This window comes from Haliotis rufescens, unplaced genomic scaffold, assembly GCF_023055435.1.
Source record: "Haliotis rufescens isolate VD_foot unplaced genomic scaffold, xgHalRufe1.0.p SCAF_8, whole genome shotgun sequence".
NCBI lineage: Eukaryota > Metazoa > Mollusca > Gastropoda > Lepetellida > Haliotidae > Haliotis > Haliotis rufescens.
Window position 1 is genome coordinate 25,972,035 of NW_025964372.1, and position 27,388 is coordinate 25,999,422.

A 27,388-nucleotide genomic window follows, 5' to 3' on the forward strand; every position below is an offset into this window, starting at 1 on the left:
ACGTTGTACTCACCTCTGACAGCACTGAGTGCCAGTGGGGCTCGAAGGAGGCACTGGGCACATTATGTACAGCATCTGCAACTTTCTTCAGCTGCAAGTAGGAGGGGTGTATACATCAGCATGAATGTAACGTCAGATGTCATTGGTCTTACATGAGGAAAGAGAACTTGAGATTGCAGCTCAAGTAGTTAGTTTACTGCAGCTTCAAGATGAGCTTGTAAAAGTAAGAACATGCACATAAACATTAGCAAAAACATTATGTCGGCAAATTTGAAGTGAGTGAGTGAATATTGTTTTACGGAGCAATATCACAACCAGTTTATCTGCCTGTCAATAAAGAGTTAAAAAACATGAGAGCTCTGCTCCACAAAACGATCTTAGCACCACAATTGTTGTAAGTGTGTTAATGTATGGAAGTTGTGATTGAAGGAAGATGAAGATTGTGACTGTGTCTTCTCTCACCTGGTAGGGCAGCCGGAGCACCATCTCTGTCAGCAACTGGGGGTAGTCCTCAAACACGTCATTAGCATGACCCTTAACATACTGGCGGAGAAAGAAGGGGGACATGTCGGGGGGTGGGCAGTTGGGGTGTGGCTTCAACAGCTGACCGGGGGTAGAGTTACCCTCCTCCTGCAACAAACAGTAACATATGATCATAAGGTGAAGGTCGGATCATAAGGTGAAGGTCAGATAATAAGGAGAAGGTCGGATAATAAGGTGAAGGTCGGATAATAAGGTGAAGGTCAGATCATAACATGATGGTCGAACCAGAAGATGGTCCATGCAGCTAAGTTTCATTGTCACTACTTTCTAGCAGCCTTTTTTTTAAAATAAACACTCGGGAATAGAATGCTACTCTCCTGAAATCATTTACCAGACAGGTATTTCACAAAGGTTTGGGGCAGTTAAGGTATGAAAAACAGTGACTGAGTGAATAATTTTGTTTGAGGCTGTAGTCATCAATATTACAGCTAAATAATTACATCCTGGACACACGAACTAGTGGTCGATAGTATGAACAATCATTTGGGTATAATGTCACAACTAGCCAGGGTCGGACATTGCATTGCCCCAGTCAATTACATGAATTGGGTTTGGGGACCTACACTCTACCCAAGAATCCCTACAGGGTGTGTCAGTGTACCTCTGGCGTGGAGTAGTTCTTCCAGTAGGGCAGGAGGTTGCGCAGAACCTGCATACAGTACTCTATGGCATCACTGGACAGCAGGGACGTCGCTGTGCTGTTGCTCACAAAGGACAGGCACTGTCACAGAAAGGTGTCAACACTATAGAAGCTGTAGACAAGTACAGAGTAGCTATCAAATGATATTAAAATAGTGCCACAACACTCACCAGGATTTGTTGTTTGTTTTTTGCTTAACACCACACTCAGACATATTCCAGCTATATGACGGTGGTTGGAAAATAATGGAGTCTGGACAAGACAATCCAGTGATTGACATCATGAGCATCAATCCACACTATTGGAATACGATGACATGCATCTACCAAGTCAGCGAGCCTGATCATCGCCTCTTACGACAAGCATAGTTGCCGTTTACAGCAAGCATAGATTGCTGAAGACCTATTCAACCCCACTTGGATATGTAGCCAACAGTTTAAAACACTGACAGCCATTGAACAAAACTTATTGTCGGCACTGATAATAAAATATTTTGTGCTTAAATACTAGAAAAACTAACACTGAGATCAAAATAACTAAACAAAATGTGATGTGACAATTTTCAGATAACTTAAGATAATGGTAAAAAACAAATCAAACAAAACTAGCTAAATCAAATGTCATTACATTATGCCCGATGTCTGACACCTGACTCTCAACGCTGGATGGTTGAAGGCCTCTTCTGGTTCGAGACAGCAGGACGCTGTGCACTGAACTCACCCGATGTCTAACACCGGATGTACCCGATGTCTAACACCTGACTCACCTCGCTGGATGGTTTAGTGCCTGCTCTGGTTCTAGACAGCAGGACGCTGAGCAGCCTAAACTTCACTTCACCTAAACTCACCAGGGTGTCATTGTACAAAATAACTTTAGCGCTACAAATGTTGTAAGTCTACGTTAAGTGTTATGATAACCTTGTGCTAAGACTGCTTTTTACAACGGCACCCTGATGTCTCACACCTGACTCATCTAATGTCTAACACCTGACTCACCTCGCTGGATGGTTTAGTGCCTGCTCTGGTTCTAGACAGCAAGATGCTGTGCACTGAACTCACCCGATGTCTAACACCTGACTCACCCGATGTCTAACACCTGACTCACCTCGCTGGATGGTTTAGTGCCTGCTCTGGTTCTAGACAGCAGGACACTGAGTAGCCTCAGCAGAATCAGCTTCACCTCAAACTGCCGAGTCCGTGTCTCGATGTTCTCCAGGCCCTGAAGTCATAAAGTATAAAGAATGATGTCTCCATGTGTAGATTTAACAGGTGTGATCAGTATATGACTGACTGAGTTAGGCTTAATGTTGCTTTGAATAATATTTCAGTCACTGCATGAGCAAGGATCATCATCAGTGCGAATCTTGGATTCAAATCAATGATCAGCAAATCCTGGAACTGCTCAAGGGATGCAACTCTGCACTGAATTGTAGTGAGTGAGTGAGTGAGTTGGGTTTAACGCCGCTTTTAACATTATTCCAGTTATATCACGGCGTGTCAGCTTAATGTGGGAGTAAAGCCCGAAGTGATGCAGGTCTCAGACGTTTACCACTTCGGTGAAACCCACGAGCACGGGTATGGTGCTGACAAACCTAGAAACATAATTGGGGCGAACCGGGATTCGAACCCACAATCATAGGGTTCTGGCGGCCCAAGGGACGCAACTCTGCACAGCGAATCGCGGCGCCTTAGACGACTGGGCCACCCCTGCCCCAGCACTGAATTGTAATGCCCAAGACCACAAGCTTTAACTTCAAACAGTGCCATGCAAATGACAGACAGTAAACAGAATCACAGTCCATTTTGACTTGCCTGTCCAGAGAGGTCCAGTTCCTTCAGGATGATGGTCAGCAGGTTGTCCAGGGCTGCTCTGTCCTTATCCTCCTCATTGTCCAAGTCAGAGGTCAGCATCAGCAAAACCTGACAACACAATATGTCACATTGTATACCGACGAGTCACGGTTAGGCTTTTTCAGTTTGTTGTTGAACTCCTCATTCTCCAATATTCAAGCCCTATGGCAATAGTCTTTAACTAAAAACTAAAAAACTAACTAAATGTGTCTAGACAAGACAAATAGGTGACTATATTATGATCAACATCCTCGGTGAATTATGACAAGTCACCAAGTCTGAACATCGAATCTACCTTGTTTGCTTGGGACTAATTCTAATCCGTACTTCTAACGGATTATCATCAGCGGAAGTGGTTGTAATTTAGACTATCAAACATGCTTGATTTTGTGCAATCGTATTAATGCTTCTTGATCTATTTATTTACAGACTTGGCTGAAAAAAAATATTCACATGTGTTCACATTACCAAGCATGACTTTCATTCCAAGGCTTTACGTACCTGCATGAAAGGGATGGCCCGAACTCCTCCCACGTCTCTGATCTCGGGCAAATACTGCAGGAGTCTCTCCAACAACTGCAGTCTCAGGCTGTGGAGCCTGACAACACACACAAACATTTTTTTTGGTTTGTTGTTTTACGCCCCACTCAGCAATATTCCAGATATATGACAGCAGTCTGTAAATAATCGAGTCTGGACCAGACAATCCAGTGATTTACATCATGAACATCGATCCACGAGCCTGACCACCCGATCCCATTAGTCGCCTTTTACGACAAGCATAGTCGCCTTTTACGGCAAGCATGGGTTGCTGAAGACCTATTCTACCCCGGATCTTCACGGGTCACACACACACAAACAAATGGAGGAGATACATAGAAGGTGACTACTCATTCCAACTAGATACAATGTTTTTTTAAAAAAGTGGACATCTATCTTACGGATTTAGTATCTCACCACCTGTCTCACCCCCTAGGTAACAAGATTTTGTTTGTTTGTTTGTTTGTTGTTTAATGCCTCACTCAGCAATATTCCAGCGATGAGACGGCTGCCTGTTAATAACTGACTCAGGACCAGACAATCCAGTGATAGACATCATGAACGTTGATCCACGCATTGGGATACGAGGATACGCATCAAGCAAGTCAGCGAGCCTGACCACCCGATCCTGTTAGTCGCCTCTTACAAGAAGCATAGTCGGTCATGGGTTGCTGAAGACCTATTCTACCCCGGATCTTCACGGGTCCTAGGTAATAAGAGATACTGTAGGAGTTTCTCCTATAGGACTCTCTACAGTCTAGGGACACACTATGAGAGTGACAAAGTGGCCTGTGTCTGCACAGTGTCTGCACAGTGTCTGCACAGTGTCTGCACAGTGAAGAACAAAAGATGTCACAGTTTGGAATTTGTTTGTTAAAGCACATATTCCCCATATGTACTGCAGCTATTAATCAATGGCTTGTTTTTGAAAAACACAGTCTACAAGCGAGTGTGAAAAAACGTGCAGCACAGCGAGCACTCCTGCTGACCTGCAGCTTGCATCATATTCCGCATCCGTCTCCATGACGTCCACTTCGTGGTGCATGGATCCTGAGGGCCCTCCTCCAACACTGCTGGTCTCACTGCGGGCTGTGGCCCCTCCTTCAGGAACTGAGTAGCCATACGCACTGCTCCGCCCACTCACTGCAACAACGGAGGAACAACATTAATACTAGCAGCCATATACACTGCTCCGCCCACTCACTGCAACAACGGAGGAACAACATTAATACTAGTAGCCATACGCACTGCTCCGCCCACTCACTGCAACAACGGAGGAACAACATTAATACTAGTAGCCATACGCACTGCTCCGCCCACTCACTGCAACAACGGAGGAACAACATTAATACTAGTAGCCATACGCACTGCTCCGCCCACTCACTGCAACAACGGAGGAACAACATTAATACTAGTAGCCATACGCACTGCTCCGCCCACTCACTGCAACAACTGAGGAACAACATTAATACTAGTAGCCATACGCACTGCTTCGCCCATTCACTGCAACAACGGAGGAACAACATTGATACTAGTAGCCATACGCACTGCTCCACCCACTCACTGCAACAACGGAAGAACAACATTAATACTAGTAGCCATACGCACTGCTCCGCCCACTCACTGCAACAACGGAAGAACAACATTAATACTAGTAGCCACACGCACTGCGCCGCCCACTCACTGCAACAACAGAAGAACAACATTAATACTAGTAGCCATACGCAGTGCTCCGCCCACTCACTGCAACAACGGAGGAACAACATTAATACTAGTAGCCATACGCACTGCTTCGCCCACTCACTGCAACAACGGAGGAACAACATTAATACTAGTAGCCATACGCACTGCTCCGCCCACTCACTGCAACAACGGAGGAACAACATTAATACTAGTAGCCATACGCACTGCTCCGCCCACTCACTGCAACAACGGAGGAACAACATTAATACTAGTAGCCATACGCACTGCTCCGCCCATTCACTGCAACAACGGAGGAACAACATTGATACTAGTAGCCATACGCACTGCTCCACCCACTCACTGCAACAACGGAGGAACAACATTAATACTAGTAGCCATACGCACTGCTCCGCCCACTCACTGCAACAACGGAAGGACAACATTAATACTAGTAGCCACACGCACTGCGCCGCCCACTCACTGCAACAACAGAAGAACAACATTAATACTAGTAGCCATACGCACTGCTCCGCCCACTCACTGCAACATTGGAGGAACAACATTAATACTAGTAGCCATACGCACTGCTCCGCCCACTCACTGCAACATTGGAGGAACAACATTAATACCAGCTGCCCTAGCAGAAACTGTCGACCCCTCTGTGACTGCACTTTTCCCAACCAAGCCCCCTCAATATTGCAACATTCATGCCTAACCTGATAAAGTGTTTTGACCCTTTTTTGGACCTCATTATTGCAACAATCACAAGCAAGTCTGCAATGCTTTCAATACTCTGACCAAGAACTGCTACTGATAGGCAAAATTTTGACCTCTCACTACTGCAAGATTAACTTCTAACCTGATATCGAGTCCACGGCACTCCCGCCACTCTCTGACCCTGCACTGCCAGGCTGTTCTGCTGGTGATGTGCGAAGAGTCGACCCCTCTGTGGCTGCGTTACTCCCGACCTCGTCATCACTTCCAGGAGCTGAGGCTGTTGTGTCCGACAGTGGACCTTCCTCGATTGATGAAGCACTCTGGGGACAGGAAATGACCAATAAATGGGTAAACTTGAAACATCCAGGTCTCTTCTGAAACACTTTTTCTTCATTAGTGAGTACAACTTTAAGTTGCAGTGAACAATATTACCACATGTTGGTGAAACCCATAAGCATGGGCTTCACACGGATATATTAGGGGATCGTGGCAAATTTGGAATCAGATCCTGGCTCAAACAAGGTATGCAACTCAGCATATTATTATGCATTGGACATGACTATGTGAGAATTCATCACTTTCACAATGACTAACTAAAACTAAAACACTGAATAAATAACAATTACAAAGGACTCGTTCCAAAAGAAAATGTTTCCCCCAAGGTTCTGTTCACTAAGTCTTAAGGTGACATCAAGGAAACAAGCATGAAATACTCATATCCCCGCCAATATGACATGTCCGGTCTAAATCAAAGTTGTTGCCATGGTAAAGCCAAGTTTGGTAAAGATATGTCTCATGTTTTTTACTTCTGCTCAGGAAACTAAACGTGATGGATGGACCTACGGACGGACGGACAGCACCCATTCCTACATCTCCCGTCGACTTTGTGACAGGGGAGATAACCAACTAGTTCTGCTTCTTACCTGTCCCTGCCTGGCCAGACCAAGACTCTGTAGACTCAGGCCACCAGCTCCCCCTTCCTGGAAACAGAACAACACTCAAACTACACTACCTGAAGACATTGAGGCTTTCATGACAGAACTCGATTAAATTGGTTGTTTTGTGAGGTTCATCCAATCAAGATGTTCTACCCGCGATAATCGTAGAAAGGGAATTCCGCTTTCATGTGTCAGTGTTACTTTAGGTCTGCAAGCCGTTTGAGATGACTCGATGACTATTGGCTGTTCCAGGGTTCTTTCAAGTTTGCTGCTATAGTTAACAAACCAATTTTTTTGTCCATTCATGTCTAAAGAGGCATAATGTACCATCCTTGAATCTTTGGGGCACATGTGGCCCAGTTGTTGAATGCGTCGCGATTCGCTGTGCAGAGTTGCATCCCTTGGGCACGCAAGAAACCTGTGATTGTGGGTTTGAATCCCGGTTCGCCCCGATTATGTTTCTAGGTTTGTCAGCACCATTCCCGTGCTCGTGGGTTTCACCGAAGTGGTAAACGTCTGAGACCTGCATCACTTCGGGCCTTCCTCCCACATTAAGCTGACACGGCGCGATATAACTGGAATACTGTTAAAAGCGGCGTTAAACCCAACTCACTCACTCCTTGAACCTTACCATAACAATAGGATGATAAGGTCAAACACATTAATTATTAGATTTTTATCCAAATTTAAAAGAAATGTGAAGCAGTAGGCATTATATTTTTAATATTTGTTCTAATTTAATTTTTAAACTGTTTCAAGACAAGTGTTCACATCAACTGTCGACATGAATGTTTCGAGTGAGCGAGTGAGTTGGGTTTAACGCCGCTTTTAACGGTATTCCAGTTATATCGAACCCACAATCATAGGTTTCTGGTGTAACTCTGCACAGCGAATCGCGGCGCCTTAGACGACTGGGCCACCCGTGCATCCAGAGTGTTTTGAAGAACTCTATACAACATATACGAAAAATCATCCATTGAAGAAAGAAGGGAACAGAGTTTTCTCATCTGCATAGGTACTATGACAATGAGGGGTCTTTGTTAGTGAGGCAAGAGAAAGTCAAACAATTTCAATTCATTATGGCCCAAACAAAACGTAACAGAAGTAATTATGTCACCTGTTCTTGCAGACTGAGGGCTATTGCCAATTCCACCATTGCCTCATCATCAGCATCAGCGGGCAGCTCAAAGTTTCGGTCAAACCCGTACAGGGCCTCCAGACCTGAGAGATGATTGCCCTGGGCGTTGCCCTCACCTGGCTCCAACACCATCGGCTCGTTGTTTTCCTGTAAATAACACATCTTTATTAGTTTGATGAAGTTTCTACAACCAATGGTTGGAGGTGAGGTGTAATGGGGTTTTAAGTCCAAGATTATTGCAATTATAGAAACGTGTATGTACGTGAGTGTGTGTGTGTGGCTGCTTGTACTAGTGCGGACTGATGCCGATTCATAGTGCTATCCCATTGAGATACCATGTCGCAGTTTAACATGAATACCCTACTCAGACACCCTACACTGACTCCGAGCTGACCAGTCCATGTTTAGCCCCTTAATGTCGAGCGCCAGACAGGGTAACAACAAGTACCATCTTTTAACGTCTTTGGGCATGATGCAGCCAGTGATCGAACCCTGGACATTCTGCTCTCCGGGCGGACCCTCTACCTCTAGACCATAGAGGCAGTCACCAATGGTTTGAGATCTGGGAGCTTTTGGGTGGGGGTGTGACCCTAATCAAACAGTATCATGTAATCACTGACCACAACATCGAACTGGTCATCTCCCTCGGGGTCCTGGTCTTGGTGTTCCACATGGTTGGAGATCTGGGGGCCCGACGGGGGAGGGGTGTCTGGCTTGTCCGGCTTGGGGTCATCATCATCGTCATCATCACCACCAGGGCCACCTGCGACATCATCCAAAACACATCACTCTAATTCAACATTTCAACAATGTGTTGGGACTCTATTCACACATATATGTATCATTCGTACATCACATCTCAGGCATTATGTCACACTACCCGTGAAGATCCGGGTCAGAATTGGTCTCCAGTAACCCATGCTTGCTGTAAGAGGCAACTATGCTTGTCGTAAGAGGCGACTAAGAGGCTTGCTGACTTTGTTGATGCATATCAGCGTATCCTAATTGCGTGGATCGATGCTCATGATGTCAATCACTGGACTGTCACTTTCAGACTCGATTATTTACAGACTGCCATCAAATAGTGTGGCGTTAAACAAAAAACAAACATAATGTTGCACAATTTTCTTTTCTGTTTACTAAGGAACCACTGAACTTACCGAGACAAAAGCCAGTAAAGATTGATTCTAGCCACCTTAATGTTTCTAGCAGATTTCTTGTCCAATAAATACGGATGTTGTGCTTATATATTTGTAGACATTTATTGGTGAAATATAGGGGTGAAAAACAAATCAACCAGCTGATTGGCAACAACACAAGCTGGTAACTGACTAGCAACAGCAGTGAGTGCCTATCACCCCATGTCAGACAATGGCAAGGTCTATTTTTAATGCATAAGCTCTAGACCATACCTGCAGACAAAGATACCAATTGAAACTACAAAATTTCCTTCTGTGACACTAGATGTCCTAAGTGAGTGCTGTGGCTGTGTGTACTCACCCGGGGAGCTGCAGCGTGGTGGTGACGGGATGAACACCCGTCTCCTCCTGTGTGGCGGCCTCAGAGCTCGGATTAGGGCCTGGCGACATGCGAAGCTCACCACGGGGTCCTGAAGGGGGAAGACAGGAACACAAACTGAATTTATTCATGTTTTGTATTTTCTGGTGCTGTTGGTTCCAATGGCCGTCACATTGAAAACTCTTCAGAAACATTGACTACATAACTTATATCTCATTAGAGGGAGTGAGTGAGGTGAATGGGCTTTAATATCTCGTTCAATATTACATAATTAAATTTTCGTTGTGTTCATTGAAATTCCTGCATTCCGATTAGCTGAATTGATCACATGTTATTGCATTCATTTCCCACTGTGGCGAACTACTTTTCTTACTATGGAATGTCGGGAAATCCCCATATTACAGTCGAGGGAATTCTCTTTCTGCTCACATGTATCGTCATGCACAGGATATTAAGCAAAATTTATGCATATTCATTGTCCAATCAACTCTTTGAGACCGAAGGCCGAGAAGGAATGAAACAGCTCGTCTCGGTTCCACAACTTTCATGTCTTCGGGTTTCATTTCTAACAAGCATTTTTCCAATTGTGTCTTCCCGTTCTCAGGAAACTAATGTTGGAATCTGGCGGTAACTGACAATGTCATTTGAAACAGCCGCCTTCTCCTGAAGATATTTTTTATCATTCTCTCCATTGATTGGCTACTGACTTTGTAGGCGTGTCAAGTTATGTGCATAAATTAAACAATCACCTGATTCATGTCAAGCCACAGTATGTATTCCCACACCCGGAACGTTTATCAATCTTGTCATTTTTCTCTGCTTTGATATATACAACTGTTTTTGGTTAAACTACTGTAGATAAAACATATTTTCATTGTTGAATTTAATCATAAGCATTGACTTTGTATTTATTTCGATTCATACCTCAATGAACTGAAAAAAATACACCGTCAATCCTTATTTCAACTGCATACTGAAGTGCATACACGTGTATGGGGCTGTTGGTACCAGTCCACACTAAAGCCGGCTTTATAGCACTAGCCCTCTCAGACACAGGAAACTCACTCTGAACTGGCAAGTCCTTGTTTTAGCCCCTTAATGCCAAGTGCCAGGCATGGAAACAACAAGTACCATTTTTCAATTCTTTTGGTTTGATGAATCCTGGGATTGAACAACCAACATTCTGCCCTCAAGGCCCTCCATGAGTACTTACAGCGGACAGCAGCAGTCGGACGTAGTGTTTGGTGGCGAGGTTCACAGCCTCCTGGTCACAGACAGTGAAGGCATGGATGATCTCCACTACGGCACCCACAGTCGTGTCGACATGGGCCAATCCTGATACACACACACAATATTGTTAGTCAACACTAGACAGTTTTTTTGTTAAGATGATTATGCAAGATTGACTAAGTGAGTGAGTGAGTGAGTTTGGTTTTACGCCGCTTTTAGCAATATTCCAGCAATATCACGGCGGGGGACACCAGAAATGGGCTTCACACATTGTACCCATGTCGGGAATGACGAGCGAACGCTTTAACCACTAGGCTACCCGACCGCCCCAGATTGACTAAGCAAGGAGCGATTCTATTCCCACCTTCTAATGAGAAGCATCACTTACCCAAATATTTAATCTAAAAATGGTCACATGATCAATACAATCCCATTTAATTTTTTGGCTATACATAATGATAGATTAAGACCTTTCAATAAAAACATCAGAAGCTTAATTCCAAAATAAGCAAAAAACTAATTTAATTTCACATCGACAAAGTCAGCTAGTTCTTATGAAATCTGGACAATCTTGACATTCAAAGGCCTTATTTCAAAACCACATCCCCCTGAAACAAAATTGGCATGTAATAAATAAACCCTTTTGTGATAAGTGATGATGCTGTTCCTTTTTTAACTTTCACAGCATAATGTGAACTGTATCAACAGTGAGTCACCTGGCAAACAGACTGGAGCCAGCATGGAGTTTGTGGGTTTGGCCGTGTGCAGCTTCCAGAACGTCTCCACCAGCTGTGTAGTGAAGTGGCAGTAGTCCTTTGGCTCCAGCTCGTGGCATTTGAGGGATGTGGGGGGACTGGGCTCAGTCTTCTCCTCCTCCTTCTCCTCCTCCAAGTCCTGCACCTCCATAGCTGCACCAGACATTGCAACATTACTGCCCTGACTATTATTGGAGTCCTGATGGGGTTGTCATTAATCTTTGTTTGCTTGTTGTTTAACACTACATTCAGCAATATTCCAGCTATATGATGGCGGCCTGTAAATATTCGAGTCCGGACCAGACAATCCTGGGATTGATATTGTGAACAAAAATCCACTTCATTGGGGTATGTTGATGCCATCAACCAAGTCAACGGTGTGGGTATGCTAGTTCATTTTTAATGTGCATATCAACTTAGTAACTCAAGATTACCGAAATAACACACAAACTATGTATCCCACTTATGTAGATCTATGCTCTTTTTGTCAATCCTGCATTAGAAATTGGCACTCGTCCTGTAGTTCTTGCCAAACTGACCAACAGTTAAGGTATCATGAGGAATAGTAGAAATTTGCCATTTTAAGGGTTTTGCTAATGTTATCATTATAAGGAGAAGTGGACAAAAATGTTTCTACCACTGCAATCATTGGATTGTCTGGTCCAAACCCACTTCTTCACAGGGCGCCATCACAGTGCTGAGTATGACGTTACACCCCCAAAAACAGATTCAGCTAGGTATTTATTACAAAATATAGAAGTAGAATTAGGCAGAGGATGAGCACGACACTTCTAACTTCCCTTAAGCAATAGGAGGTAATGAAACTACTTAGAAACATCTATGCCAATGGATTTTTATTCATTTCATTATTGCACAATCAAAATTTACTTCCAGGGTACTCGAAAGTCACCTGACCTAAATTAGACCCCTGTGATTTCAGATTTCAGATACTTATAACAAAATCTTAGCCATGTCAAACACCAAAAATGGGCAATTGTGGAATAGAACCCAGCTGTGTTGTAAGCACTGAAATTTGAACCACTCAGCTACCCTCAAGCCCCTAAATCCTTGTAGCTTATCAAGATAATGTCTTGACTTGGTTGGTTGGTTTGTTGTTTTACGCCGCACTCAGCAATATTCCAGCTATATGACGGCGGTCTGTAAATAATCGAGTCTGGACAAGACAATCCAGTGATTGATATCATGAGCATAGATCACGCAATTGGGATCGATGACATGCATCAACCAAGTCAGCGAGCCTGACCACCCGATCCCGTTAGTCACCTTTTACAACAAGCATAGTCGCCTTTTACGGCAAGCATGGGTTGCTGAAGAGCTATTCTACCCCGGAATCTTCACGGGTCTCTGAAGCAAGTAAATATTAATGAAAGATATCTATTAAGGAACACAACGAGGTGCCCAACGTGGAATGTTAGATCATCAGTGAATGTCTCACTCTCTTCCTTTATGTCTCCTCCCTTCTCCGCGAACTTGAGCAGGTTGGCGGGCCGTGAGACGGCGACTGAGCGTGCCGTCACCACCAGTCTCTGGAAGGCCTCCACATCCATTTCAGAGCTCTCCTTCGACAGACTCTTCATCACGTGGACCAGCTGCGCTTGGTCCTGGAACACAATAATGGAGTGAGTGGATCAGGTTTAATGCAACCTACCTACCAAGGACACCTTACCTTGTGGTTGTTGTAGGTGGCCTTGTTAGCAAACAGTGTGGCCAGGAGGGACATCTTACCTTGTGGTTGTGGTAGGTGGCCTTGTTAGCAAACAGCGGGGACAGGAGGGACCTTACCTTGTGGTTGTGGCAGGTGGCCTTGTTAGCAAACAGCGAGGCCAGGAGGGACACCTTACCTTGTGGTTGTTGTAGGTGGTCTTGTTAGCAAACAGCGAGGCCAGGAGGGACATCTTACCTTGTGGTTGTGGTTGTGGTAGGTGGCCATGTTAGCAAACAGCGAGGCCAGGAGGGACACCTTACCTTGTGGTTGTGGTTGTGGTAGGTGGCCTTGTTAGCAAACAGCGAGGCCAGGAGGGACACCTTACCTTGTGGTTGTTGTAGGTGGTCTTGTTAGCAAACAGCGAGGCCAGGAGGGACACCTTACCTTGTGGTTGTGGTTGTGGTAGGTGGCCTTGTTAGCAAACAGCGAGGCCAGGAGGGACATCTTACCTTGTGGTTGTGGTTGTGGTAGGTGGCCTTGTTAGCAAACAGCGAGGCCAGGAGGGACACCTTACCTTGTGGTTGTGATAGGTAGCCTTGTTAGCAAACAGCGAGGCCAGGAGGGATGCCTTACCTTGTGGTTGTGGTAGGTGGCCTTGTTAGCAAACAGCGAGGCCAGGAGGGACCTTACCTTGTGGTTGTGATAGGTAGCCTTGTTAGCAAACAGCGAGGCCACGAGGGATGCCTTACCTTGTGGTTGTGGTAGGTGGCCTTGTTAGCAAACAGCGAGGCCAGGAGGGATGCCTTACCTTGTGGTTGTGGTAGGTGGCCTTGTTAGCAAACAGCGAGGCCAGGAGGGACCTTACCTTGTGGTTGTGGTAGGTGGCCTTGTTAGCAAACAGCGAGGCCACGAGGGATGCCTTACCTTGTGGTTGTGGTAGGTGGCCTTGTTAGCAAACAGCGAGACCAGGAGGGATGCCTTACCTTGTGGTTGTGGTAGGTGGCCTTGTTAGCAAACAGCGAGGCCAGGAGGGATGCCTTACCTTGTGGTTGTGGTAGGTGGCCTTGTTAGCAAACAGCGAGGCCAGGAGGGATGCCTTACCTTGTGGTTGTGGTAGGTGGCCTTGTTAGCAAACAGCGAGGCCAGGAGGGACTTGGTGTGCTGCTGTACTGTGGGTGGGGTGGGGAGGGTCAGCAGGCTGGTGGACAGATCCAGGGCTTTGTCTCGCAATGGATCCTGAACACAAACACAGACACTCAGTGCATATTGCAAGGGGACTAGTTCAGGTCAATTGGCAGTGCCAGCAAGTTTGAGTCAAGTCATTCAAAACATACATTGTTGTCTGTAAACTTAATTGTTATGATGTACATAGTTTCATCCTCAAAACAGCTACTTTTTTGGGGACAACACCTAAATGTTAAACTAAGTATTATGTTTTCTTCTCCGTAATTTATCTAATAGATTCAATGAAATTTAAATACAAATACTCTTGAACACATTTTAAATTCATCAACTTCATGTTGTGCATTTGTATCCTGATCACTTCATTAATCAAAGTGAGCCAGTGGTAAGAGTTACATCCCTTTGATCATCACAGGATCTGCTGATCATGATCATGTGTCCGATTCCACATGTACAAAAATCCTCTGAAGGTGTTGTTTCCCTGATGTCTGGGTTTGATGTCTGAGTGTATATACATTCACAAAATGCTGCTAGTTTTGAATGTCATAATGAAAACCTGTTGAGTAATTCCACACCAAAATTGTTTATATAAACTAGCAACAATGTTGAAAATATAATGCTGAAGCATATGTTATTGTGTACTAGTTATTTTATATGTAAGAATGACGTAAAACATTGTCAAAATAAATATGACAAGTTTCTCACCTTTTCTTCAAGTTTGCCAGCGGCAAATGCTCCCTCCAACACTTCCAGTGCACTGCTCAGAAGCCTGAAATAACAGCAATTACATATTGAGAGAGTTTGTTTAATGCCTCTATTTCATGTTCATGATGGTGTGTCAGCTTGATGTACCAACACGGTAAAAAATGACATACTGAATAAATACCGGTACCAAAAGATAATCAAAGCAAGAATAGCTCACAATATTCACTGTAGGACATTTCACACTATTAAGTATTCAAATGGTGGTGGGGACACGGGTGGCCCAGTCGTCTAAAGCGCCATGATTCCCTGTGCAGAGTTGCGTCCCTTGGGCACACCAGAAACCTATGATTGTGGGTTCGAATCCCGGTTCGCCCCGATTATGTTTCTAGGTTTGTCAGCACCATACCCGTGCTCGTGGGTTTCACCGAAGTGGTAAATATCTGAGACCTGCATCACTTTGGGCTTTCCTCCCACATTAAGCTAACAAGCCGCGATATAACTGGAATACTGTTAAAAGCAGCGTTAAATCCAAATCACTCACTCACTCACTCAAATGGTGGTAATGATCATGCATATAGGCACTCAGTCTTAGCCTGCAAGTTTTGTAATATGTCACATGAACATAGGTTCCTGGCGTGCCCAGGGAACACAACTCTGCACAGTGCATTGCGGCGTCTCAGATGACTGGGCCATCCTTAGCACTAACACCATCACAACTCCCACACTATAACATAGGCTTATGACAGTCGTAGCCCTAAGCCAATCGTAACTCGTATATTTTAACATCGACTCACAACAGTCATAGCGCTAAGACGATTGCAACTTCCATACATTAACATAAACTTACAATAGTCTTAGCACTAAAATTGCTTTGTGCATGTGGGACCAGTAAATGAAAGTTGCTGCCAGTTACTTTTTGTGCTGATGTCATCTGGGTGCCACAAGAATAATCGCTGAAACCAAAATGTTGCGTCAGACAGATATCCACTTACTTGTCTGCTGTAGTCATAGGCAGAGGTGCACTCTGCACTGTGTCAGTCTCAGTCGATGAAGCTGCAGCTGCCACAGCGGCCATGACCTTCGGAGCAGTGGATTCAGGGAACTCGTCTGTTTCCTCCGGCCACCCAAATGCCTCCTTGGTTTTGACATAGACCTTGATGGAGTCCACCATGGTCACCCCTGCAGGGTCCACACTGGCACCAACTGAAGAGAAGGACGCAAGAGAGTGAAGTCTTTACCCCAGTAATATCACAGCAATAATATTGCTGTTTTCTAAGTGGTTTAGAAACTGACGGACCAGTGTCCACTATAAGAAATGAACCACGTCAACCAAGAGCATTGATCGTAGCTGTTTAGTTATCATGCTGTCAGCTGACCAAATATCACCTTGTCTCCCAAGTTTGATGAAAAAATATTGAACAGTTTATGAGTTATGCTCCGGAAACAAACCCTACCCTCACAGAACCTAAGTCCATCTTGTTGCCATGGAAACGTAAAAAAAAAATTTCTCTCAAATTTCTTAATAGCAAAAGGCACCAGTTCAGCATGTACATGACAAACCTGCGAAGTTTCATGAAAAAATATTGAACGGTTTATGAGTTATGCTCTGGAAACGAACCCTACCCTCACAGAACCTAAGTCCATCTTGTTTCCATGAAAACGTAAAAAATAAAAATTTCTAAAATTTCTTAACAGCAAAAGGCACCAGTTCAGCCTGTACCTGACAGACCTGCAAAGTTTCATGAAAAAATATTGAACGGTTTATGAGTTATGCTCCGGAACGTAACGTGACAGACGGACGTACGGACGGACAGAGCCCGTTTCTATATCCCCCGCCAACTTTGTAGATGTTCATCCATAGAACTTGTCTTTCTTCACTTACTTGGTTGACAAGTATTTTGATTCAACAACTTGTGGATGCAATTTAAACATCAATGAAACCCAAAGATTAGCCAATATTGCCACAGCGACAGAAATTAACACTTTTAGTCCAAAACATATAGCAATACCCTTAAATATGGCAAATTAAGGCCTTAACTATTGGTCAATTTGGCAAGGAGTACAGGACTAGTGCCAATTACTAACACTGTTGCCATCCTGTTAATACTCGGCTCCGAACAAGGCAAAGCAATGGTACATAACATGAGCAAAGTTCCACCTTGTAAGGCATGATGACATCCAATCACCCAGGTCACACATTGTGACCACCCAATCAACATTTTAGTCCCCTCTTACAAAAAAGTCAACAGTGGTTGCTAGTTGCCTATTCTTCCCTATAGGGTCTCAATGTACTGACCTGCTCACAATTCCAAATAATCACACAACCAAACATCAAACCACTCACCAAACAGGCTGAACTTCTTGTCAGCAGTGAGAGACTCTTCGCGTGTGAAGGCCATGTCGATCCATCGGGCCCGGTTGACGTTGACCTGGGTGGTGCGGCCGAACACTTCCAGATAGGAGGGAGCTCTCTCTAAGCTCTGGCTCCCCACCATCACCCGCACACCCACCATCACAGTGGTATTGTTGGTATTGCTCAGCTCAACTGTGAAACCGGCAGGCTGAAGACAAACATGATTGGGGGTGATTAATTTACTTTCTACATAGCACACCCACTATCACAGTGGTATTGTTGGTATTGCTCAGCTCAACTGTGAAACCGGCAGGCTGAAGACAAACATGATTGGGGGGGTGGTCAATTTACTTTCTACATAGCACACCCACTATCACAATGGTATTGTTGGTATTGCTCATTAAGGGGGGTGGTGGGGGTGGGGGGGTTGGGTGTGGGGGTGGGGTTGGGGTGTGTGTCATTTTAGTTCCTACATAGCACACCCACTATCACAATGGTATTGTTGGTATTGCTCATTAAGGGGTTGGGGGTGGGGGTTGGGGGGTTGGGGAGGTGGGGGGGTTGGGGGGTTGGGGAGGTGGGGGGGTTGGGGGTGTGTGTGTGTGTCATTTTAGTTCCTACATAGCACACGCACTATCACACTGATATTGTTGGTACTGCTCAGTTCAACTGTGAAACCGGCAGGCTGAAGACAAACACAATTGGGGGGTGGTCATTTTAGTTTCTACATAGCACACGCACTATCACAATGGTATTGTTGGTATTGCTCATTAAGGGGGGGGGGGGGGTCATTTTAGTTCCTACATAGCACACGCACTATCACACTGATATTGTTGGTATAGCTCAGCTCAATTTTAATTTAAACAAAGGGAGTGTTTGAAAGTCACAGCTAAGATCAAAGCTGTGTTTTTAAATACAGTGTCTGCATGAAATCTCAAATTGAAAGACACTGATTCCAGTCATGCGCAGATCGATGTTTCTAAATATATCACAGAGATTTCCTGGAATTCATTCAAATTTGTTTTCATTGTAAGCATAATAGTCATAAGTATGACACTTCGTTTATATCAAGATTGACCTTGCAAATTTCTTTACTAATGACACACTACTTTGTGATTTATTTACAAGTAATTATGGTTCCATTAAAAAATTTTTTCACCCACTGTGAAATTTCAAATGTTACTTAAATTGTTTTTCTGAGTGATTTTTCACTCACAACTCATTTAAAAATGTGTGATGATAATTAAATAAGTGTGAATCTGTTTATAAAAAAGAAGCTTTTGACGATACAACATTGAAAAAGATATTGCTTTCAAGACAGGTTATCAACAGAAATTCTATGGTGCTTGGATGCTGTATCATCAACTTTTCGCAGCTTTCATTTTAATTTTAGTTTTGTACTTAAGACTTTAATGTTTGAGCCCATGTACTTTCCTGCACTGCAATATGATATATATAACTTTAATACTTAATGCATACTTGATATATATGCAGTATGTTTGTATTACTAGAGTGAATGCGTGAGTTAGAAGTATGTTATTTTCTGTAAAAGATGTATTGATAAGTTGTGCTATATGTCAAGGACTTTCTGCTACCCTGGGCGTAAGCACATTTTATATAACAGGTACCTCTTTTTAAAAAAAAAAAAAAAAAAAAAAATTAAATAAATAAGTGTGAATCACGCCACTGCAAACACTTTCAAAATCCCTGCCCAATGGCAGTGTCCCCCTAGTGTTGTGTTACCTTGGTGCTGGCGATGTACATCCCCGTGGTGTTGAGTCTGTGTTTCACCTGCTGGACATTGTACACCTGCAGCACATCATTGCCGCCGAACTGGAAACAAGTGTTACTGTTATTTATCATGAAACCAATAGTGTTATCGATGTACAAAACCAATCCAACAAGCATGAACTACTCGTATCCCCCCCCAATATGACATGTACAGTTGTGTGCAAGACAAGAAATATTGTACAGTTTGCTCTGGAACAAGATCTGCTCTGGAAACAAGCACTACCACCATTTTCAGTCGAAGTCAATGTTGTTGGTATGGAAACTCGATAAATAAATTCTAAAAAAATACCAAACTATCAAAAGGCACCAGTTCACCACAAGACCTACGTATGTTCCAAGATTGGTGAAGAAACATTGTGTGGCTTTCTAGAACTGCTCCGGAAGCGAGTACTACCACCATTTTCAGTCTAAGTCAAAACTCGAAAATTCTTTTTTTTTTTAAATCCCAAACTATCAAAAGGCACCAGTTCATCACTAGACCTATCTATGTTCCAAGTTTAGTTCAGATATCTCTCGTGGGTTTTTAGTTCTAACTGGAAACGAAACGTGACAGAAGGAGGGATGGAGAGCACCCTTTCCTACATCGCCCTTCCACTCCATGGCATGGGATAATTAACATAATAACAGATCAAGATGGCCACTACCTGAAAAGTTTATTTTAGAGAGCAAATTCTATTTATACTGTAAAGGCGACATTTCGGTAAAGATTCTTTGGAGTAAGAGAGTAAGAGAGTAAGAGAGTAAGAGAGTAAGAGACTTGTAGCACTACCATCCAGGCCATGTTCCACAACACAAGGTAATCATAGTGCTTAAAAGGTCTTAACTCACACACTTTAACATAGACGTATGACAGCCGTAGTGCGGAGATTGATTTGTGGAACATCTCCCCGGGGTGAGGTTAGACAAACTGGGAAAAGTGTACACTTACTTCGATGTCATTGGTTTGCTGGCAGTGTTCAAAGAAGTCAATAGGGAACGTCACCACTCCCGCTGGACGCCCTGGAACCAATCAATGAATGTATTATAAGAAACCCTCAAAGTATTCGAGTTGTTCTTTCATGAACATGAACATCAAAAGTAATGTTAGAATATCTAACATGTGACACTATACATATAACATGCCCCAAAGAATAATTTCATAAAGTAGGGGTAAAAATGAAATCATATCTGAATTCTGTGGTCAAATAACAATGACAATATTTTATGACCTGTAAAGGAATTCTTTGTACATATGAAAGATCTAGCAGATTGTATACATGAAATGACATATCAGACAAAGAGATCTAAAACAATACATAACCTAACAATCATTTAAGAGTGAGTGAGTGAGTATGGTTTTACGCTGCTTTTAGCAATATTCCAGCAATATCACGGCGGGGGACACCAGAAATGGGCTTCATTGTACCCATGTCGGGAATCGAACCCGGGTCTTCGGCGTGACGAGCGATGCTTTAACCACTAGGCTACCTGACCGCCCCCAATCATTTAAGAGATCGAACATAACAGCTCTATTTGAACATGGCAATAAATATCACCAGCCAGGAGGTAGAAGTGCACACTCTTTGTTAAAAAAATGGCCGCAGCCAGCTAAACTTTTCAGTGATAATTCTAAAATATTCCATGCAAAATTTCAGCCTTGATGTTTCAGAGATGATGTTGAAAATGTAAAGTCGTCCAAACAGTGGATGGACAGAGAGCAAAGGCTTTAATCACAGAAAATGACCTGATTTGCTGGACTTCTTCTTCTTGGCTGGTTTGAGCACTGCAATGGGACTCTGAGGCTGGAGGTAGGGGGACAGCCAGTAGTTGGTGTTGTCCACGTGGGCCATGTAGATGCGGAGGCTGCCGTCCTCGCACAGGAGGATCATGGTCGTGCGTTGCTGGAACATGCGCAACGCTCATATACTTACATCTGCATATGTAGGATTGTGTAGTGCCTTTGATATTGTGTAACACACCTGATATAATATTAGTCACAACCTCATAATGTTTACTTGATTGACCTTGAAATTACCTTTACTCTTACAGGGCAGGGCAGGGCAGGGCAGGGCAGGGCAGAAGCTTGTGAGGTGGGGTGGGGCAGATTCACCAATACATTTTTATGTGATACACATATCCCAAATCATGCTAAAGTCTTCATGTACTTGATCATTGAAGGATACATGTCATCCCAAATACCCCATGAAAAGAACTTATCACCTTCCTATCGAGAGACATTAAGATATTTCCACTACAGAAAATGTTGCAAGTTACTTCATAATTGTTTTTCTTTAAGTATTCCAGCAGATTATGAACATGTGAAACGTAATACCTGGATGGAACACAAGTTAAATAAGGCATATCAAGCATAGCCATTCCATATCAATAATACCGTATTCGACATAATAAGCGCCCAGGGCACTCTCAAAGTTAGAAATAGGGGGCTCTTATTAGAATATTATTTTGATGAAAAGCAACAGAATTGAAAGATCGTAAATTTCGTGGGTTGTGCTGACAGCCTGAAATGTTTATATATGACAGATATATTTTTTCTAGAATATATAATTTCCCATAATTAAGAATGCATATAACACACGTATTATACACGAATAAATAAGTCTTGTGTACATTGATCAATCGGAAGGGGTGCTAATTGGGATTGTTCACTTGTCAATATATTTTCCCATAATTAAGAATGCATATAACACACGTATTATACACGAATAAATAAGTCTTGTGTACATTGATCAATCGGAAGGGGTGCTAATTGGGATTGTTCACTTGTCAATATATTTTAGCAAATATCGCCGTGGGCGCTCATTAGAGTGGGGCGCTTATTACGTCGAATACTGTACTAATCAATATCAACCTCCAACTCCTCTGTGAGTCACTTGTCACTTGCTTTTCATAAGTAACAGCATTTCAGTTTAATCACACGTTAATGTCCGTGGAAAACCCAAAGTGATCCAGGTCAGAATTTCTGGTGACAGACCATGGAGACTTTTGAACACAAATCTGGGTCGGAACCTACAAATAGCATATCCTTGCATGTCTAAGGGAGACAACTCCGTGCCATAGACCACTAGGCCACCCTACTCAGCAGATCAGGAATCTCATGTCTCACCTGGTCTGTGTTGGAAGCAACGTGTCTCATGGCCACTACATCTTGTATCTGAAACAATACATATACATTTGTAGCTCTTCAACTATGAGTATTATATCAACATCTCTGAGTTATGTGACAGATCCAGCTATCTTGAGTGGATGTCAAAGTATGGGTGTTACATTATTATGACTATCAGAAATGTTATAAAGGATACATATATCAATTATTTGGGTGCTTCATGCCTAGACATGTAAGTGACAACAGCAGCGTTATAAATTGGCACCAGTCCTGTAGTCCTTGCCAAACTGCCCAATAGTTAAAGTATCCTAAGGAATAGGTTGTTTTGTTCAACAGCACCCAGGGCAACGTTCCACAAATCAATCGCACTGCTAAGATGACCATAACTCCCTAACGCTTATGACAGTCGAAGCGCGAAACTCATTTCCTTGGGCCAGGAACTAAAACTATATCGAAGATTTGAACTAAATTGAGACTATTGAGAAAACGAACTAAATCGGGAATATTGTGAATTTGAATTAAATTGAGAATATGGAGAGTTGGAACTAAATCGAGAATATCAAGTATTTGAACTAAATTGAGACTATTGAGAATTTGGACTAAATCGAGAATATCGAGAATTTGAACTACATCGAGAATATCTAGAATTTGGTAAATCAAGAATAGCGAGAATTTGAAACATGAAACTGCAAGACAAAAGGCACAGTGTACAAGAGCATCACCAACCTTTGTTTTAGCAGGTACAACTTTGATCTCCTGCATTTGGATGCCGTCGGGCTTGACCATGAGAACTACGGGGTTGTTGGAGGTCTGCGCCATGCAGTAAAGGAGGCCAGTGTGACCTGCGACCTCAGACCACTGCACCAGGGGCTGGTAGTTGTTACCTCCCTTGCCGCCACCATTGGAACTGAAACAACCACACATGTTCTCATCAAGGAGTGACCACCAGACAGCTGTATTGCTCTAGGGTTCTACTGAGGTGAGCTGAGGTGAGCTGAGGTGAAATGGGGTTTAACGTCGCGTCCAAGATTATTGCACTTATATAGCGACGTGCATGCATGTGTGTGTGTGTGTGTGTGTGTGTGTGTGTGTGTGTTTTTGTGTGGCTGCTTGTACTAGTCCGGACTGATGCCGATTTAAAGTGCTAGCTCACTGAGATACCATGCCGCAGTTTAACATGAATACCCCACTCAGACACAGTATACTGGCTCCGAGCCGACCAGTCCTTGTTTTAGCCCCTTAACGCCGAGTGCCAGACAGGGTAACAACAAGTACCATCTTTTAACGTCTTTTGGTATGACGTGGCCGGGGATCGAACCACGGACCTTGCGCTCTCCGGGCGGACGCTCTACCACTAGACCGCGGAGGCGGTCGGTTCTACTGAGGACTGAACCAGGGTGTATATCACTCCTGGCAGCATCATGCACCAGTATCCCAATGAGTGAGTGTTGTTTTACGCCAACAGGAAAAGGACATAACGCTCACCTCTTGAAGCTGATGGGGAACAGGTTCGTCACTTGTGTCAAGTCTTTGGACACTGGGGCAACAAAGCTCTTGCCTGCAAATATCAATTACAGTCGGTTTTCAGATCAAACAAATATTCAGCTACTTGCAAACCTATTATATCTTATTATAAAGATACCAAACCCTTATCAGAAGTAAATACATTTACAACAATAAATATTAGTGTGCACTCAAGAATCATTCTCAGCTCCCTGGGGTTGGTTGTTTGGTTTGTTGTTTAACGCCGCACTCAGCAATATTCCAGCTATATGACGGCGGTCAGTAAATAATCGAGTCTGGATCAGACAATCCAGTGATTGATATCATGAGCATCGATGAACGCAATTGGGATACGATGACATGCATCAACCAAATCAGCGAGCCTGACCTCCCGAGCCCGTTAGTCGCCTCTTACATCAAGCATAGTCGGCTTCTACGGCAAGCATGGGTTGCTTAAGACCTAGTCTACCCTGGATCTTCACGGGTCAGCTCCCTGGGCAGTATACTACACATTCTGCAATACTGCTGCAGGATTATAGCATGTCCCCCTGTTAACCATGAAGTACAGACAGTGATCCTTGTCTGGGGAGATGAGGAGAACAATGATGAGCTGATGCCTGTACCTTGTGTGTAGCTGAAGAACAACAGCTGCAGGGCATGGGAGTAGAACACAGACACGCCTCCACCTGCCACCTGGCCATTGTTGTCCTGAAACACGGAGATATCCACAATTTACTCTCCAATTCCAACAGACTTTGGAGGAGCATTTCTAATATTCTGAAAGACATTTTGCATGCTTGTGTATCTGTTACAGAGATAAACTAAGTATGTCCCATCTTTGCTACAAGAGTGAGTGAATGAGTTTGGTTTAACGCCGCTTTTTACAGTATTCCAGTTATATCGCGGCGTGTCAGCTTAATGTGGGAGGAAAGCCCGAAGTGATGCAGGTCTCAGACGTTTACCACTTCAGTGAAACCCATGAGCACGGGTATGATGCTGACAAACCTAGAAACATAATCGGGGCGAACCGGGACTCGAACCCACAATCATAGGTTTCTGGCGAGCCAAAGGGACGCAACTCTGCACAGCGAATCACGGCGCCTTAGATGACTGGGCCATCCGTGCCCTCCTTTGCTACAAGATGTTGGTTATCACTAATGTGGCAAGGGCCAAATAGAGTACCACTAAAGTATTCCATCACCTGGGTGTAATTAAGAAACAAACGATGACTGGGAGTTGTTTATCGCAGCCACCAGTGGTTTATTCTCCCTCCATTGTTCTATTGTACTATAAACAACAACCACACATCGTTTATTTCTTATATGAGATATCAACCTTATCTCTAGCCTCTTTAAGGATGATGATAAAATGTACATGCTTTAAATATATTTACCCAAATTTTAATAACGATGACTCCCTGAATAGAATATGACCTTGGAAAAGTTGAACAAGTCCATTTTTCGAACAGGTAAGTTATGTTTGGTATTTCTCGCATATTCTCACAATCCTCACGTTGATTTATCTGTACCTTTTCTCCCAATACCCATTGTCATATCTCGTCAAGTTTTGAATGCTTTCGTTCGGCCACTACATTTAGCCCAGCTACATCTATGGGGAACAACTTACTAGACACTACCTCTCAAAAATACTGTTGTCCAATATTTGACGTCATCAAGTTGCGAGCGCATATTTGAATCTCCAGAAATGATGTCACAATAGAACAGTATTTTATCGTGAAAAATACCATGCTTTGTTCTTCATTTTTCTTAGCGATATATTGCGTAGCTATCTTATATATGCAGACATGCATTCCTATGTAGGACTTACCTTGAGATCTGCATGTTTGACCTCGAGGACGTTGGTGATGTAGAAGGGGCCATGTACTGCACTGCTACAGTCCTCCATCAGCTGGGTGTAGATGTAGCCGGTGGATGCCATCAGCACTATGTAGCATCCGTCTTCGGTATACACGAATGTGGCGTCACGGATCTTACCACTCGGTAGCAGGAAGTAGTATTGAGGGCTGATAGCGTCAAGGCCAAGGTCGTAGATCTGCAAGTGTTGCATTAAGTTTTATACGTTGTCTCAATGTTACTGTGTCAGCGTGACGAGCAAATGCTTTAACCACAAGGCTACCCGACCGGCCACAACATGACAAATATAAAATAATAGATAACATATAAAATATAATGGAATGACACTTTGTTGGTATCTTCCTCATCTTTACTCAACAACATCTTTACTTGCCCAAAAGGCAAACATGAATGTTCAAAGTGGTGCAACACTTACTTTCAAATAGTCATTAAAGTGTTTGTACATTCAGGATCCTACCTTAACAAAGTCAGCAGTGACCACAGCAAGTTCAGTCTGGGAGCCTGGCAGCCATATTGCCTGGAAAACACAATCAAATATATCCTGTATTTCCTTTTTGGGCAGTGATGTAATGTATATTATCTGTAATAACATAATATAAAAGGTTAACACCGGAGAATAATCAGTCTCGATTATCTGCCGAAACAAATTCCACTGGGCGTAAAAGGTGAGTGAGTGAGTTGGGTTTAACGCCGCTTTTAACATTATTCCAGTTATATCGCGGCATGTCAGCTTAATGTGGGAGGAAAGCCCGAAGTGATGCAGGTCTCAGACGTTTACCACTTCGGTGAAACCCACGAGCACGGGTATGGTGCTGACAAACCTAGAAATATAATTGGGGCGAAACGGGATTCGAACCCACAATCATAGGTTTCTGGCATGCCCAAGGGATGCAACTCTGCACAGCGAATCGCAGCGCCTTAGACGACTGGGCCACCCGTGCCCCCCGCATCACATGAAGGAAGACCACAGTGATGTGTTATCTTCTTAGCTTTGAACATCCATTACCTTGATGATGAAGTTTCCTGTAGCCAGAGATGGGTGAAGAACAAGATGGTCAGCCACGGAGCCTGAGCTGGTGAAGGTCAGAACATGGCAGTCCTTGGAAATAAAAACAAACCATAAAAACCAAAAATTTTCATCAACACAGAGAGGAGGATGTTAGAAAAGTATTTCTGTCATATCCTCTTCATGTGGGAGTTAAGACATAGGAGGGTCCAGAGGGGGATCCAGAGGGGGATCCAGACCATTCCCCCCATCCCTGATGAAAACCAAATTTATGTTGTAGGCAGAAGTATGCTGCAGGCAGAAAGGATTCTGATATTTTGGACCCCTCCGTTTTAAAAAATGCTGGATCCGCCCTTGGCTGAAGTAATGTTAAATGGGGTTTAACGTCATTTTTAAATTATTTTACTTACGTAGCAACATGCATGCATTGTTGCTTGTACAGTCAGTCTACAAAGCTACAGTGTTCCATCGCTATTGCACTCTTCAATATGGCGCTAACTCGGTTATAGTGCACAGGAAAGCATGGCTCCAAAAATTGACTAACATTTTTAATAAACTCAAGTTTTCCAATGACACCATGTTTTCCCCCATCTCATCGTGATCACGTAACCATGGTAACACTGAAAATACCAGTTAACAAATCCTAACTGAAG

General features: G+C 43.5%; 1 protein-coding gene across 2 annotated transcripts in view; it reads right to left on the reverse strand.

The window, feature by feature from the left end:
* Positions 1 to 27,388, reverse strand: part of LOC124118239 (E3 ubiquitin-protein ligase UBR4-like) — a 162,616-nt gene that overhangs the window by 81,432 nt on the left and 53,796 nt on the right. For both annotated transcript variants that reach the window (XM_048389192.1, XM_048389193.1), the window contains 29 exons: positions 26,736 to 26,828; positions 26,187 to 26,246; positions 25,683 to 25,907; positions 24,479 to 24,563; positions 23,838 to 23,910; positions 23,079 to 23,259; positions 22,353 to 22,400; positions 20,973 to 21,129; positions 20,178 to 20,248; positions 19,202 to 19,291; positions 17,450 to 17,666; positions 16,098 to 16,308; positions 15,106 to 15,169; positions 14,320 to 14,454; positions 13,009 to 13,174; positions 11,514 to 11,705; positions 10,781 to 10,902; positions 9,550 to 9,658; positions 8,670 to 8,812; positions 8,029 to 8,196; positions 6,897 to 6,953; positions 6,116 to 6,293; positions 4,563 to 4,716; positions 3,535 to 3,631; positions 2,995 to 3,102; positions 2,288 to 2,401; positions 1,145 to 1,264; positions 463 to 630; positions 14 to 91 (listed from right to left, as the gene is read on the reverse strand). In XM_048389192.1, the coding sequence (XP_048245149.1) occupies positions 14 to 91; positions 463 to 630; positions 1,145 to 1,264; positions 2,288 to 2,401; positions 2,995 to 3,102; positions 3,535 to 3,631; positions 4,563 to 4,716; positions 6,116 to 6,293; positions 6,897 to 6,953; positions 8,029 to 8,196; positions 8,670 to 8,812; positions 9,550 to 9,658; positions 10,781 to 10,902; positions 11,514 to 11,705; positions 13,009 to 13,174; positions 14,320 to 14,454; positions 15,106 to 15,169; positions 16,098 to 16,308; positions 17,450 to 17,666; positions 19,202 to 19,291; positions 20,178 to 20,248; positions 20,973 to 21,129; positions 22,353 to 22,400; positions 23,079 to 23,259; positions 23,838 to 23,910; positions 24,479 to 24,563; positions 25,683 to 25,907; positions 26,187 to 26,246; positions 26,736 to 26,828 (3,684 nt within the window). The remainder of the gene's footprint in view (positions 1 to 13; positions 92 to 462; positions 631 to 1,144; positions 1,265 to 2,287; positions 2,402 to 2,994; positions 3,103 to 3,534; positions 3,632 to 4,562; positions 4,717 to 6,115; positions 6,294 to 6,896; positions 6,954 to 8,028; positions 8,197 to 8,669; positions 8,813 to 9,549; positions 9,659 to 10,780; positions 10,903 to 11,513; positions 11,706 to 13,008; positions 13,175 to 14,319; positions 14,455 to 15,105; positions 15,170 to 16,097; positions 16,309 to 17,449; positions 17,667 to 19,201; positions 19,292 to 20,177; positions 20,249 to 20,972; positions 21,130 to 22,352; positions 22,401 to 23,078; positions 23,260 to 23,837; positions 23,911 to 24,478; positions 24,564 to 25,682; positions 25,908 to 26,186; positions 26,247 to 26,735; positions 26,829 to 27,388) is intronic.